Here is a 16,252-nt window from a genome sequence, read left to right as displayed (position 1 = left end):
AGTGTAAATTCAAATGCTCTGAGAGGCAAAGGCAGCAGAATAATTAAGGTGCTTACTGTAGGACAACAGGAGATGCTGAGACTGCGGAACTGTAGCACGACTAATCATATTAAGATTTGAACTATTTTAAAGCCCTTACTGGTCAAACCATGTCTGCTGCTCTGGTGAATATGGTTGGGTGCCCAGTCTTCAACCATGTGGCAAAGTCTTTCTTTCCTGACAATTACAGTTTGTCCTCTGCATTTGAAGGTTCTGCATCTGCAGATTCAAAAAACTATGGACCAAAAATATTTGAAAAAAAAATTGCTTCTGTACTGAACATATACAGAAAGCCCTTTCTTCTTGTCATTACCCCTTAGACAAGACAGTTGAATAGCCACTTACATGGCAAGTGCACTATATTAGGAATTTAAAGAAATCTAGAGATAATTTAAAGCATATGGGAAGATGTGCATGGATTATATGTAATTACTATGCCTTTAAAAATTTATTTACTCTAAATTGTTATATAGGACAGCAGCATGCATTTCAATTCATATTACACATATAGAGCACAATTTTTTCATGTCTCTGGTTGTACACAAAGTAGAGTCACACCATTCATGTCTTCATACATGTACTTAGGGTAATGATGTCCGTCCTATTCCACTGTCTTTCCTACCCTCATGCCTCCTCTGTTCCCCTCCCTCCTCTTTGCCCTATTTAGAGTGATTACTATGCCTTTTTATATAAGGCACTATGGATTTTGGCATCCAAAGGAGTCCTGGAGCCAATGCCCCCTGGATACAGAGGGATAACCATATGTATGCTGCTGTAGCTATGTTCCTCTAGCTGGAACTCTAGATATTAGAGTGGAATGTGGTCTTAGCTTTATTAACATTTATGTTGATGTTTTCAGAGAGCAGACATTTAGAACTCAATGGATGATCACAAACAGGTGCACTAGAGACTTTAGGGCCTGGGGTAGGAGGAAGGCTGGGGAATGAGGACTTAGCCTGAAGCTGTACGGGGAAAGTGGATTCTCACAGCTCACGGCAGTGAGAGGCTTCTCTTGTCCCTTGGTCCTGTATCTGGCGTCAGGAAGATGAAAGAACTGTTCAGCTGACAGAGTGAAATGTCAGTCTTCTTACAGAAGGATAGCTCTGGGGGCCACATATGACCAGAAAAGCCCGGGCTAGGCACGTGGGCAAACAACTAATAATGTCTAATTTAGTCTTCAAACCATATATTGTCAAAATAGAGCCATGGCTGCTGTCTTCCTGTTCTCTTTATGTTTTGAGGTTTCTATACCTGGAGGTACATCAGCCACCCGCTTCAATCCAGAGGACATCTGTGCATGTGCTACTGGGAAAGGAAATTCAGGGAGAGGTCAGGGCTGGAAGGAACACACACCAGACTGCCAGGCCTTTGCAGGTGAAATTTCCTGGTCCTTCAATTTCCTGGTAATTCAATGATGGCAAGATTGTCCAGGGGTCTTAGTTTGGATCTGCCATAGGCTATATCTTGTCTCATTAAACTCAGGTGACCAAGTCAAATTCAACTTTCATGCCTCCGCCTCCCTTGGCAATTGATACGGAACTGGAGGGGATTGCCATGCAAATAAAGCGAGCAGTCACCAACCTTCCAGGAAGCAGAGCTGATAGGTACCTTTTGTCCCCACTGTGGGGGAAATATCATAATGGGCAGTAGTACCTCGAATATTCCTGGGGAGATCCAGGCAGATCCGGGGAAAGAAGCCTTCTCCATTCAGAGTAATGTTTTCTGGGACCAGGTGAGCGATCTGTATCTGGAAGCTCCTTTCAAAGATCTCAGGTATGCCAGGTAAGTAGTAAACCTTCAACACCTGCTCCTTACATGAACTGATAAAACCCTGTGTAGTAGAAAGAGCAGAGGGAACACTCAAACATACAAACAGACTTCTGTTTCTGGAGGTGTGAGGTACTGGAGAGTCCTAGAGGCCGACTGTGCCAGTTATTCTGTGCTCACATACCTCCCCTGAGATCTGTTCCTGGAATGCCCTAAGGAATCGACAAGAAAGCAAAAGCAAAACAGACAACACACATGAAGAGACGTGTTATGGAGAGGAAACACAAAGAATGCATAAAAGCATCAAAGAAAAAAAAATTCTCACCCTCCTCATTCATTAAGGAAATTCCAGCAAAAATCAGAATTAAAAAAATTTTAAACTAGACTGGTAAAATTTACCAAGTCTTGATGAGAATATGCATCAAAGAAAACTTACTTTATATACCTGTGGTGGGGAGATCAATGGGGATTAGCACAGAGAAAACCACTCTAAAACCATCTTATAAAATTGGACACACACACAGGCCATGACCCAGCAATTCCAGCCCCGAGAAAATTCCCTAGGGAAACTCTTCCACCTCTGGACCAGGAGACACAGGGCAAAAATTCATGGTAGGATCATTTTTTATAGAAAATTGTTGGGGAAAAAATGTGCTTCTCCCCTCTCACATTTTATGGAACATTGTGTTTGTGTGAGTGTGTGTGTTGCATATGTATGCATATGTGTATGTAAGGGAACACAATATGTAGGCAAGTTGCAAAGTGGGCCGTGTTTTGTGTCTCCAAGATTCATCTTTGTATTCCCATTCTCTCTTCTTCTCACCCATCCTTGGGCAATGCACAGAATTCTGTTGTTTCCCACGAAGAAATTCTTCCTGAGCTCAGTGACCTGGGGTGAGGAGGTATCTCAGCTTTATGTCAAGCACTTTGCAATGAATTTTTCCAAAATAACCAGTTCTGTCATGGAATTCTGGTGGGGAGACCTCCCTCCCCCCATTTTTCTATGTCGTATATACTGTTGAGCTCTGTAAATGTTTGTTTTCATTAGAAGAATTTGACTTCACAACAGGAAAGCTGGTATATAGCAGAGGAAAAGAATACTGAGAAAAAAAACCCATTTAGACTCATAAAAAAAAAAGACCCAGTTCAAAAGCAGGAGATTGCAGACAAGGGTTAACACAGCGGCCTGGACTGCTGTTCTTAGGAAGGCCTGCTAGCAAGGTGGACCCTGGGTTGGCATCTGGCATCTGAGATTTTGGGAGTGTCTTTACAGTCCCCTGATAAGACTCACTGTGCTGAAACTGCAAACAATATGGTTCATGTTGAATAGCTGCATCTGGAATTCGGTATGCGCCAGGCGTCATGCCTACTGTGATCACCTCCAGTGAGGATCCAGGGCACCGAGTTCCTAATGAGCTTCCCTGGCTGTCCTCACAATGTCACAACTCATGGGGGGACTTCAGAGTGCCCTGTGGGAGCCCCTGGGAGGGGACCCTTGGTAGCTGGTACCTGGTTTCCTCTGGACTTTGCCCCATGTGCCTTTCCCTTTGCTGATCTTACTTTGTGTCCTTTTGCTGTAATAAATCATAGCTGTGAATACAACTTATTGCTGAGTCCCACGAATCCTCCTGGAGAAAAGGGGACATATGACATTAGGACAAGCTCTGCTGATCTTTCAAAAAATAAATAACCATGTTAGTTTACAAACCATTTCAGAATTTCTCATTTCTTCTTACTGTATCCAAACTGGTCAAGCACAGTATGAAAGAATAATTTATGGGCCATTTATCACTTATTAACAAAGATGCAAAAAAGAGCAAATAAAATATTAGTTAACTGAATCCAGATTTCATACACACACAAAATTCTAAAATGCAGATTGATAGCAAATAATACACAGTGTTTTTCATATTTTCTTTCCTTCTTACTTTAGACTATATCTTAGAATAAAGTGAATATTGATACATCTAGAATAGCTGTATTCTTTTTAACTGCTGTATGTTATTCCAGTACAAAGTTTTAATACATTTTTAAAACTAGTTCCCACCTGGTAGACATTTAGTTTGTTTCTGGTCTTTTGATATTGCCATTAAAATAACATTGTGCAAATGTAGGAAAATGTATCTATGATAATTAGAAATGAAATAAAATTTCTGATTCAAAGAGTAATTTTAAGAGATATTGCCAAATTGTTCTCTACAGAGTTGTATAAATTGATACTAATAGCAGCAGTATAAATGTGAATGCTTAAAAAGAAAACCAGAGGAGAAAAGGCAAGGAAAATGTAGCAATTGTGATAAAAAGATAGAATAAAAAGAAATCATTACAGAAACTTTTCTAATAGAGAAAATAATAACCAATTACTTCAAGTCTACTGATGATAAGGCTTCACCGAATCTCCCTATCAAAACCTCAGACATTCTGGTAAGTTTAAAAAATAAAATTCAACCATAAATGTTTCAAGAATGATAAACCTAAAACAAAATCAAATAGATGTAAGGCAGAGGGAAGCTGGAATCAGGACCCTGAGATCAAAATGGAGTTCAGAGCAAAAGGCATTAAGAGAGAACAAAAAGACAATTTAAAATAGGAAACTATGCAGTCCACAACAAACACCCAATAGTCATAAAGTCCTTGGTGTCAACATAGAGAATGCATAAAGCACAGTTTTTACATATTGTAAAAAACAATAGATAGAGTAATGCACGGGGCTTTATATGCCACTCCTAAGAAAAACTAAACAGAAAAAAGATATAGAAGATTTGAATGCTATAATTATTTGGGCAATTTAATAGACTTTCATAATAATCTGGAGCCTTGGAAACATTATTTTCAAGCATTGGCAAGCACTGAAAATCATTTTAGCCAGTAAATCACATGAATAAATTCACTCAGTAGAAACTGAGACAGCCATATTATCTGGCCATGATACAAATACCTCAATATGAATGTTAATAAGAGTTTCAATGACAAAAGCAAAAATCTTAGTCATTTGAAAATAAAAATATATTTTAAAATTATACTTGTAAATAAAACTGTAATTTTAGAGAACTCAGAAAACGATGAAAATCATGATATTCACTTGTATGAAATATATAAAATTGACTTCTACTTTTTAATCTGTCATTTTCTTAATATTTATGGGGTAAGGCTGAAGGTATACTCAGGCAAATAAGTAGCCTTACATTTTACACTATTAGAAAGAAAAGTAGCCATTCATCTTAAGAAGTTAGAGAGCCTGGTGCGGTGGCACACACCCTGTAATCCCAGCGGCTCAGGAGGCTGAGGCAGGAAGATCACAAGTTCAAAGTCAGCCTCAGAAACTTAGCGAGGCCCTAAGCAACTAGTGAGACCCTGTCTCTAAATAAAATATAAAAAAGGGTGGGGGATGTGGCTCAGTGGTTAAGCGCCCTGGGTTCAATCCCCAGTACAAAAAGAGAAGTTAGAGAAACCAAATGTAAGAATAAATTCAAAAGAATAGGTAAGATAAATTGGAAAAAGAAAAAAATAGGGTTGATCTAACAGATCCTAAGATTTATTTTAAAAAAATAATTATTGAAATAATATAGTATTAATACAGGGACAGACAAACAGATCCATGAAGACTAGGGAGACTAGCAATAACCTAAGTAATTTAGGGGAAGGACAAGATGACAGTCCTCATTATCTGTGGACAGTAAGCTTAATTTATCACTTATGCTGTTTTAATATTTTATAATTTTTATAGCAATGTTATGCATTTTCATAATGTGAAACATTCAAAGTTCCTTACTACTGGAAGATCAACAAAATACAGACAAGGAATCACAGCCCCATTTGCTTTTATACTAGAACCTACATGGCTCATTACCGTCTACAGGTGTTTTCACATCTGCTAGTGAGAAACTGCCTTTATTTGGTGTAGTAAGCGGAGAGAAATCCCCTGGCAGTTATTGGGGGAGTGTGAAGACTTTCATGGAAATAAAGTTGATTTTATTATCATGAAGAAGAAGTTCCATAGGTTGTAGCTGTCCGGTTCACAGCTTCCTCTGAATGCCTGGAAACTGGCTAGGATTGGACTCCATAAATACTCATTTAATAAACAGATGACCTGGATTTATTTATCTTTCTTCATTCTGAGAGTTCTTTAGTTTTAATTTTACAAAAAGAAGTCACCCCCCATCCCCCCTCCCAATCCTGGCAGGGAATGCTAACCTGCATCTGGGGTGTAGCCCAGGGGGTTGGAATGTGGGTCCCTCCCACCATTTGCTCACCGAGAGAGGCACAATCAGTGGTACCCCAGGACGAAAGTTTTCTGATGAAGTCTGGTGGCCAGCCAGGACCTTGAACTCGAAGCCAACTTTCCCAGTGTTCTTCAGTGTGATTTCACGCTCCGTGACATAGTTGAACAGCTTGAGAGGAGGAGAAGGAAGAGTGGCCCTCCGTCCCCATCCACTGGGTACTGCCCTTACCCTGAGGAAGGGGAATCAGCAAAACTTGCCTCAGATCCCGTCTCTACTCTGCCTGAGATAGACACTGCTCAACCCATAATACAGTGCCTCTTGGAGTAGGAGGACTGCGACCCTCTGGATACCTGGCTTACTTCTTCTCATTAATAGCTTGGTTCAGCTCTGAAAGTGGGCCTGAGCATCCAATCTCTGTGCCTCTGTTTCTTTATCACAGGAACTAAAATTAGCAAATCTTGAAGTAAGCTTTCTATACAAAGAAGATTTGCGTTCTGGATTCTGTCTCATAAGAAAAATGTAAGATTTGAATTCAGAATATTCTGGAATAAATTTTTCCATTTATTTAGGGAACCATGGCTATAATGGATCAGCCAGTTCTTCACCAGTTGATATAGTAGGCCTAATAACTGCAACTGAAGTCACTTTGGGGGTCCTTAGGACAAGCTAGGACAAGCTAGGACAAGGTCCACCTGCTTCAAAGAATACATTTGGAGATGAGCAGAAACCAATTGCCCAGAGGACTCCAAAGATAAAGAAGAAAAGGGAATTCTATTTGGTCAACACAATGGAGTAAGTCTGAGTGCCAGATGATCTGATTTCAGACACAATGTTTAATCTATAAACACACAATTCAGTAGTTACACATGCAGAAGCTAATGAGGGTCCAATCATTAAAATTTGGTTGAAGATATATATTCTTTGAGTTTGTAACACAGAATCTAATTGAGGAAAGAACAGAATTAACTAATAATTATCCCAAAACAAAAATTAGAAAGTACATTATATTCTAGCAAAGACTATACCTAAGTGCCAAGGGAATATTAAGTAAGAGAAGGTAACTGGGATGGAGCTGAGCTGGGTCTTACAGGATGCATGATTTGAGGTTGGCAGAGTGGAGGATGGGGGTACAATATGTGGGAAGATGTGGAGGTCAGAAGGGCTGGGGTGCACTGGGGCCATTGGGGAAACCAGCTTGGCCACAATTATATGAGTGGACTATAAAGGGGAATATGGACAGGGAAACTCCTGTGTAAGGAGCACATTAGTAGAGGGGCTCACTATATCCTCCCCAGGAACAGGACCCCAGCCCTGACTGACTGGGGGACACAGAAAGAAGCTCATGATGACTGAGGTTCTACTCTGACCCATGCACCACATTGACCAGACTCCACCTATGTAACCACAGTCTCCTGGTGAGACAGGCACTTGCTAGCCCACTCCCATCTTATAGATCAGGAATACTGAGGCCTGGAGAGGTTGGGTGGAGGGCCTATGGTAACAGAGTCAGGAGGAGGCAACAACAGGATATAAAACCATGCTCTTTTCTCAAATACTGCTTTTCCAATACTGCTGAGATTAACTGGTCAGAGACTGATGGGATAAAAGGGAAATTTTGGGGAAATTTATCTGGCAAGATGTTTAGGTGGGATAGAAGTTTAGTGATAGAAGCCAAGAATATTCCAGTAACAGCAACCCCTTGCTTGCAGTGACTATACAGACCAGCAGGGTTGGCATCACTCGGGAACTTGCTAGTCATGCAAATCTCAGGCCACCTCCAGACCTCCTGAAACGGAACCTGATGGATGTGTATGCAGAAGGCAGTGAAGGAGGAGCAGCTGTGGTCACTTAGGCTTGGCTTGATGAGGTCTTGTAGAGTGATTGTAGTGGCAGGGGGACAGGAAAAGGGACTCAGAGCAGGACCCTGGTGAATGAAGTAGCAAACACTAGACAAATGAAAGGATATGGGGTGTGGAGGTAATTGTAAGCCTTAGAGATTGTAAACCGAGGGGTGTGAAAATGGTAGTAAACAGGTTGGAACAGACTTGTGGATTCCAACAGGCGTCGAGCATACTGAGTTTAGGAGACTGTGAGAAACGTAAGTGAAAATGTCAGGCACACAGTTGGGAGCAAGAGAATGATCGGGGTCAGAGAAACAGATTAGGGACCCAGGACAGGGGTGATGGTGAAGCTACAATGATCAGGAGTTTGGGAGAGATTCAAGGACAAGAACTATGGTTCATGTTTGAGGAAAATCCAGAAATCTCCACCTTGGGCATCATAGTACCTGTAATCCATAGTTAATATCCTTGGTGTCAAAGGAATAGTTGACCAGGGAAGCCTCTCCCTTCAGTATTATTTCATAGGTGGGCCCTCCTTCCACTTCACACAGAGCTTTGGCTTGGGCAACGATGTCAGCATGTCCAAAGAAGGTGAAAGATACCTGGTGGTGACTGTGTGGCTGCAGAACTCCATAGAGGGGCAGAATGTCAAACACCTGCAGAGAAAGTCACACTACCTGAGAACAGTGATCAGGGTGATGAGCCTGAATGGAAGTTAAAGTATTGCCAACTGGACAGATAAATCCTCAACTTTTCACTTGTTTGACTCTTTGGGAGGTGACTAAGGCAGCATCCTGAACCTATACGATAGTCATGGTGGGAACAGTGCTGCTGGTGAGACCCAGGAGGTAGCAAAGCCAAGTCCTTGTCCTGGAGCATGATCGGATGGGCTGGAGTGTGGGTGCATCCACGTGAAGCCCACCAAGCTGGCAGGCCTGAGGTGTGGTGAGCCAGGGTGCACTGATCTGTCCCAACCTGGGCCCACTGCAAATGCCCTTTCCACACAACGCATGGCCCCAAGCCCCAGAGCATCCATGATCCACTGACATGAGTGTGGGAAAATGGAAGTCAGGCAGACCCAAATGGAGATTAGCATAAATTTGAACCAATAGTGTTGGTACTTTTCCAAGCCCTGATCAGCATAAATTTGGATCAATCGTGGTTGATCCAAGTGCTATATAAACTTCTAGATTAGCACACTGAAGTGGTAACTCCTATTGTGTCCCCTCTCCACTATTAGAGTGGGAATAAATCTCACTCTTTTGCTCTTATTCTTCCTGGCCTGTGGATTTCATTCTTTGAATTTGCAAGGCAAGGACCCAGAATGAAGAAATTGGTGGTGAATGCTGGGTTTGCTGTGACTGGAGGGAACGGCCCACCATTAAGAACTGCAACATGCCACTCTCCAGCTTTGCCAAATGCAATCCTCAGATCTAACATCAGCAGGCATTCCCTTCCTTGACTAGCTGTGCTAAAATGGGCTTTCTCTGCTGCAAAGACTTGCAGCTTACACAGACTCCACCTGCCAGCAGAAGCAGAGAAACTAGTTTTATCCCAAAGTCCGTTTTCAGTAGGACTTACTTCTTCTATCCCAATGGTAAGCATCTCTTCCTGTTCAAAGATCCATGGGGATTCTTGAAACTCCACCTGACTCTGACTTCTTTCTGTTTCAGTAGAGTTATTTTTTGTTCCCTATAAGTTAAAGATATGGGAAAATCTATAAGCAATAATAATGGAGCATAGATATGCACCTCCCCATCACTGACATAGAAAGGAAGCATGTGGTATATAATTATAAAAATAGTATGTTTTCCCCAGGGAGATAATTGGACAATGTCCAAAATGTGCATAATGTACATAATACTTCAGTGTTACTTATAATCACAAAATTCTGGAAGCAAACCAGCTGCCCATCAATAAAAGTTCATCTTAAATAAAGTGTATGTGGTCCCTCTTTCTATGGAGAGGGTACAATGTATATTTACAGACCAAGAATGATGGAGTGGAAAATCAGTTCCATTCATATTAAATTACATAGGCCCTATGGGTCTGAAGGTGTGAGTGGGTGTAAATGAACAAGACACCACTTCTATTCAACATAGTTCTTAAAACACTGGCATTTTGAGATTTGCATATGCAAACAGATATCTGGGAGTTTGTTTGCTAAAAATTTCAGTAGTATTTTTCCATAAATGATGGAATTTTGAGAATTTTATTTTTTTTGTATTTTTACATTTCCTATGACAAACATCTTTGAAAATAGAAAAAATATTTAAAATACAAGTGTTCTATGTACTCACACTGAAAATTTTGAAAAATACAGAAAACTCCAAGGGGAAAAAAATCAATCAATAGGTTATACTATAAGTACAGGTATGTGTGTGTTTATATTCTGTATGTATCTCTATCTCTCTTTATCTCTCTCTATATATTTATATTTATATTCTGATTTTTTTAGTTGAAATTATGAGTGTCACCTTCCTGTGTGACTGAAAATTTTTCACAAGGACCATTTAAAATATTAAAAAATAGCTATTCCAGGCCTCTTATTTTTTAAATGAATTTAATGACTGTTTTTTTTACTTCTATAAAGAATACCATTGGAATTTTAATAGGAATTGCTTCAAATATGTATAGCAATATATGTATATTGTCAAAATGGTCATACTATTGGTAGTATGACCATTTTGACAATATGAATTCTGCTATGAAATTTTTAGACAAGGAACTATACAATTTAAATTCTAATATACTTGCCAAGCTGCATGTTGTAGAGGATGTGCCAGTTCAAATTCCTACTGGCCAAGTATGAAAATGCCTGCCCCTGGCCACTCTTCACCATGAATGCTACAAGCAGCACTATTTTAATAGATTGTATATCATCCTGGACACACAGTCTTTTGTTTTTCAATGTTTTGCTACTTCTAAAGTACTATGATGAAAATTTTTGTATGCAAATCTTTGTGTGTCTGATGGCTTTCTTTGGCCATAATTCTAGAAGGAGTATTTAAGGGTGTATGTGTGTGTGTATACACACACACACATATATATATTTAAAAGATGTTTTTTAGTTGTAAATGGGTACAATATCATTGTTTACTAATTAATTTATTTTTTATGTGGTGCTGAGGCTCCAACCCAGTGCCTCAAACGTGTGAGGCAAGTGTTCTACCACTGAGCTACAGGCCCAGCCCTTATATACATATATAGATATTTTTTAACCCAGAGGTGCTTGACCACTGAGCCCCATCCCCACTTCCTTAAAAATATTTTGTTTTTTTAAAATTTTGAAACGGGATCTTGCTGAGTTGCTTAGGGCCTTGCAAAGTTGCTGAGGCTGGCCCAGAACTTGCAATCCTCCTGTCTTAGTGCCCTAAATTGCTGAGTTACAGGCGTGTGTAGCTGTGTCTGGCTAGGTGTATGCATCTTTCAAATCTCTCAATCTTCCCTTTGTTTTTGCTATGAAACTTCTGAGAATATTGCTCCTTTGGGAGCCTCTGCTATGGAGGAGGAAGAGCATAAGATCCTCAGGTGTGGAGGTAACTGGCTTTTCCGGTTCAGAGCTCTCTGTCCTGAGGGATCCTGGGCTTGCCGTGGGGTGTTGGCTCTGGAGTGTGATTGGAGAGTGATCTGGATAAAGCCCCAAAACCTCATCCCAGCTTGACCCCTGGTCCTGCCTTTGTTTAATGGGAAAGACCTTCTATTTGTCAGCTCTTTTCAGGGCAAAGGAACCTTACATCCGAGATCACAGTAGATGCTGTCATTTTTTTGATTTCTTGGTCTTCGTACCCCATCTCTTCATCCATAATGATAGTCCTGGGAAGATTAATAAAATGGAGGGAATCATTCAGTTTGCAATCATCATCACATAGTGTCACTGGCATCTTCTTCTACTGTCTTCCTCTTTCCCTCTGCTACACCCCAGAAAGTAAGTGGAAGTTCTCACTCAAGGGTCTCAAGAAGTCAGCGAGCAGTGCTTAGCTGCCCTCTGTCCCAAATATGCAGCTAAGCCACTACACTGGTCAGTTTTTCCTAGTCCCCAACTTATCTTTCCTGGAGCATGGAACCCGGGCCTGACTTATGGAAAGTCCCAGGAAGCTGTAGCAATTCTTCAGACAATATGAATGTGCCCTGAGTACTCAATGTTCAACTTCATAATTGTTGGAGCATTTTTTTAGGAGGATATAATGTTTGGTAGAGTCTCATATCCTTTTGCTATCCTGGACCCAATCCTGGCTGCAAGCCTTGGCCCTATAGAAGGACTCAGTCTCCCAGGGCTCAGGACTTAATGGATTTCTGAGAGCAGAGATAACTCTCAGCTCCTGATTCTAGAGGTCTAATCCAGGGCCTAGCACACAGAAGGCACTCACTAAACTGTTGACTAGTGAATGACTGAATGAATAAGGAATGAGTATAGAGAATGTAAGTCAGATTAGAGATAAGAATGCTGTTAAAAGACCAGTCCCTGCTGGTTTTGCATTTGTACTTACCTAATGGAATCACTATTTTCCACCTCGGGTGACTCTACTGTAGCAGGGACTGCTGGTGAGCTGGCAGATGCTAAGGTTGCTGGAATAGACTCCATCTGGGACACAGGGGTACTATCGGGCTTCTTTGCCCATGTCACAAACCTACAAAGCATAGGAGTGGGAGGGCTTTTGAAAATTGGTGCCCTGTGGCCAAATCCTAGACCAGGCAGATCTAGAAGGATCACCCTGTACACTCCCATGGACTAGCCTTCTTCAAGTCTTGGCTAAGGTTTCATTTGATCCTAAAGTCTTCTGACCTTCTATTCCAATCTCGGGCCAGTATCTCTACTTGAAGTGTCCACAGGCCTCTGGGCTTCTGCTCTCATACTTGCCTTTAGCTTTCTGAGGACTTGTCTCAAACAGGGTACCTGATACAGTGCCTGGCCTGGAGTACACAGGCAGGTCTGGCTGTGAATGAATGGGGGATCTGCTCCCAGATAACTAGAAAGCAGGGTCAGGACTAGGGTGAGGAAGGAACTCCTCTTCAGGGTCCTGGAAGTGCAGGCTCAGCCTTTTTGCAAGACCTTTCTTCCTATAATGTGGTGTCTCTGGTGCCTTGCTTGCCACACCCCAGTCCTGGTCCCACTGGTGAGTTTTGCGGCCATTCAAGTTCTCTGAGTAAGGGGCAAATTGGTGGCTATTCAGCTGGTGCTGCGCCTGTATGTCTAGGTTCCACTGATTAGAAAGACCTTTGGATGTCACAAAGGCCACGGTGGTGGGACCACCCCTATTCTTCCTTCCTCTCAAGGTGCATGTGACTTTTTCTGGACTCTTCCCTTCTGCTTCCTCACCCATCTCAAGCCCTTAATATTAACTTCAACCCAATTTCACTTATATGTTCATTTTGGCCTCATGTGCACTCAGAGGTTCAGTAGAGATGTCATTTACTATCGGAAGCTCCCAACACTGACCCATTTGCCTTGGAAGTGCCACAGCATTTCATTATCACTTCTTGTAGGGTGCTTTCCACTGTCTACCATGTCCTGGAGTACCATTTCCAAATTTTCAGGCACTCTATGCCACCTTCATAATTTTTGCCATATGGGTTATTACCTAATAAAGCAATTTATTGAAGAAAACTTACACACAAATTACGCTCACAAGCATACAGTTTGATGAACTTTTTTTTTTACAAAGATATGTATCTAAGTAACTACTGCCACATCAACAGACACAATGCCAATTATCCTAAAAAGTACCCTGGTATAAACTTATCAACTTTATATTCTCTGTGGATTAGTTTTGCCTACAGTTTCAGAGAAATGGAGCCAAAATGCATTCTTCCATGCCTGACTTCTTTTGTTCAGCATAATGTTTACCAGAATCATCATGTCACATGAAGCAACAGTTTTTCTCCAACTGAATAGTATTCTGGAATATGGATTCTTGTCCATCTTGTTGATGGATACCTAGTCTGTTTCCAGCTTTGGATACTATTAGTGAAGCTGCTATAGATATTTATGTATAAGTCTTTAAAATATGGACATACGTTTTCATTTTTTTGCTACAATTGGGATCTGGAATGTCCCTCAAAGATCCATGGGTTAAAGACTTGGATCCCAGGTTGTTGCTATGGGAGTTGGTTAAACTTTTGGGAGGTGGGGCCTAAGTAGGAGGTCTTAAGGTTATGGCAGGTATGTCCTCAAAAGGGATCGTGGTTCCTTCTTCTTCCTCTCTGCATCCTGGCTCGTGGTGAGGTGAGTGGTTTTTAAAAAAACTATTTACTTATTTATTTTCCATTACAAATATTAACTCATATTAATTGTGCATATTAATGGGTTTCACTGTGACATTTCCATATGCATATATTGTGTTTTAATCATATTCACCTTCCCTCTCTTGCTTTTACTTCCTTCCCTCCTCCCACCTGATCCCATTCCCTTCCCCTTCCCTAAAAGCTCCTATTTCATTTTCAAGTTCTCTCTCTCCCCCACCATGCTTTTTTAGTTTCTACTTATTTGAGAAAACATGTGATACTTGTCTTTCCATGTCTGACTTATTTCGTCTAACATGATGATCCTAAGTTCCATCCATTGTTTTTCTGAAAGTAACATGATTTCAATCTTTCTGGCTGGAGAACATTCCATTGTGTATGTAAACTACATATATCCATTCATCTGTTGGTGGGGACCTGGCCCAATTCCATACGGGCTATTGTGAACAGTGCTGCAAGATGCAGGTATCTCTTCTGTATGCTACCTTCATTTCCTTTGGGTATGGTTAGATCATATGGTAGCTCTAGTTGAAGTTTGCTGAGGAACCTTCATACTGCTTTCCGAAGGGTTGAACAATTTTATATTCCTATTAAGAGTCTATAAGAGTTCCTTTTTCTCCACATCCTCACCAGTCAGCATTTGTCTTTTTTTTCTTATAGCAGCCTTTATGACTGGGATGAGGAAAAAGCTCAATGTAGTTTTAATTTGTATTTCCCTGATGGCTAAAAATGTTGTGCACTTGCTCGTGTATTTATTGACCATTTGTACTTCTTCTTTTGAGAAGTGGATATTCACATCACTTGTCCATTTTTGATTGGATTACTTCCTCTTTGGATATTAAGTTTCTTTTGAGTTCTTTATATATTCTGGAATTTAATCCTCAGCCAGATGAATTATTAGCAAAGATTTTCTCCTTCCCATTCTGTAGCTTGTCTCTTCACTTTGTTCTGGTGCAGAAACTTCCTACTTAGATGTAATCCCATTTGTCAGTTCTTGCTTTTATTTCCTGAGCGACTGTAATTCTATGTGGGAAATTGTTGCCTGTGTCTATATCTTGAAGTGTTATCCCTATCTTTTCCTCTAATAGTTTCAAAGTTTCAGTTCTTATATTAAATGGTCCAGTTTAGTTAATTTTTATACAGGGTGAGAGATAAGGATGTAGTTTCAATCTTCTACAGGCAGATGTTCAGCTTTTGAAGCACCATTTGTTGAAGAGGCTGTCTTTTCTCCAATGTATGTTTTTGGCACCTTTGTCAGGAATCAGATGGCTGTAAATGCATGGGTTTATATCTGGGTCTTCTATTCTATTCCTCTGGTTGTGTCTGTTTTTATGTCAATACCATGTTATTTTTGTTACTATGGCTCCACAGTATATTTTGAAATCAGGTATTGGAATGCCTCTAGCATTGCTCTTTTGGCTCAGGATTGCTTTAACTATCTGGGGTCCTTTGTGGCTCCAAATAAAATTTTAGAATTGTTTCTTTCTAGTTCTGTGAAAAATGGACATTGGTATTTTGATGGAGATTGCACTGAATCTGTAGATCACGTTTGGTAGCACAGCCATTTTAACAGTGTAGTTCTCCCAATCCAGGAACACGGGAGGTCTTTCCATCTAGAGTCTTCAATTTCTTTCCTTGGTGTTCTATAATTTTTACTGTAGAGATCTTTTACTTCTTTGGCTAGGACTATTTCTAGGTTTCCTTTTCTGAGGATATTGTGAATGAGATTGTTTTTCTGATTTCTTTCTAAGAAAATTTGTTACTGATGTGTAGAAAAAAATACTAATTTTTGTATGTTGATTTTGTATATTGCTCCTTTGCTGAATTTGTTTATGAGTTCTAAGAGTCTTTTTGTGGAGTCTTTAGAGTCTTCTAGTATAGAATCATATAATCTGTAAACAGATAATCTTATTTCTTCCTTCCTTGATGGTATCACTTTTATTTTTCCTGTCTGATTGCTGTGGCTAAAATTTTGAAGTATAGATTGAATAAAAATGATATGAGTGGAAACCCTGACTTATTTCTCATTTTAGGGAAAAGGCTTTCATGTTTTTCTCATTCAGTATGATATTGGCTGTAAGTTTGTTATATACAGTCTTTATTATGTTGTGCTAGAACCCTTCTATATCTAGAGATGAG

The 16,252-nt window shown here is 40.3% G+C and overlaps 1 protein-coding gene across 8 annotated transcripts in view; it reads right to left on the bottom strand.

Moving 5' to 3' along the window:
• Hydin (HYDIN axonemal central pair apparatus protein) overlaps positions 1 to 16,252 on the bottom strand; it is a 358,781-nt gene that overhangs the window by 120,129 nt on the left and 222,400 nt on the right. For 6 of the 8 annotated variants that reach the window (XM_078032635.1, XM_078032636.1, XM_078032634.1 and 3 more), the window contains 6 exons: positions 12,361 to 12,501; positions 11,608 to 11,686; positions 9,452 to 9,562; positions 8,317 to 8,526; positions 6,060 to 6,197; positions 1,693 to 1,870 (listed from right to left, as the gene is read on the bottom strand). In XM_078032635.1, the coding sequence (XP_077888761.1) occupies positions 1,693 to 1,870; positions 6,060 to 6,197; positions 8,317 to 8,526; positions 9,452 to 9,562; positions 11,608 to 11,686; positions 12,361 to 12,501 (857 nt within the window). Of the gene's footprint in view, positions 1 to 1,692; positions 1,871 to 6,059; positions 6,259 to 8,316; positions 8,527 to 9,451; positions 9,563 to 11,607; positions 11,687 to 12,360; positions 12,502 to 16,252 lie in introns of those variants that run through there. The other 2 variants (XR_013430979.1, XM_078032639.1) reach the window with 2 other exon arrangements.

Source organism: Ictidomys tridecemlineatus, chromosome 15 (genome assembly GCF_052094955.1).
Source record: "Ictidomys tridecemlineatus isolate mIctTri1 chromosome 15, mIctTri1.hap1, whole genome shotgun sequence".
In the NCBI taxonomy this organism is placed as follows: domain Eukaryota; kingdom Metazoa; phylum Chordata; class Mammalia; order Rodentia; family Sciuridae; genus Ictidomys; species Ictidomys tridecemlineatus.
Note: the sequence above shows the minus strand (reverse complement) of the source record. Positions and strands in the feature narration are given on the sequence as shown.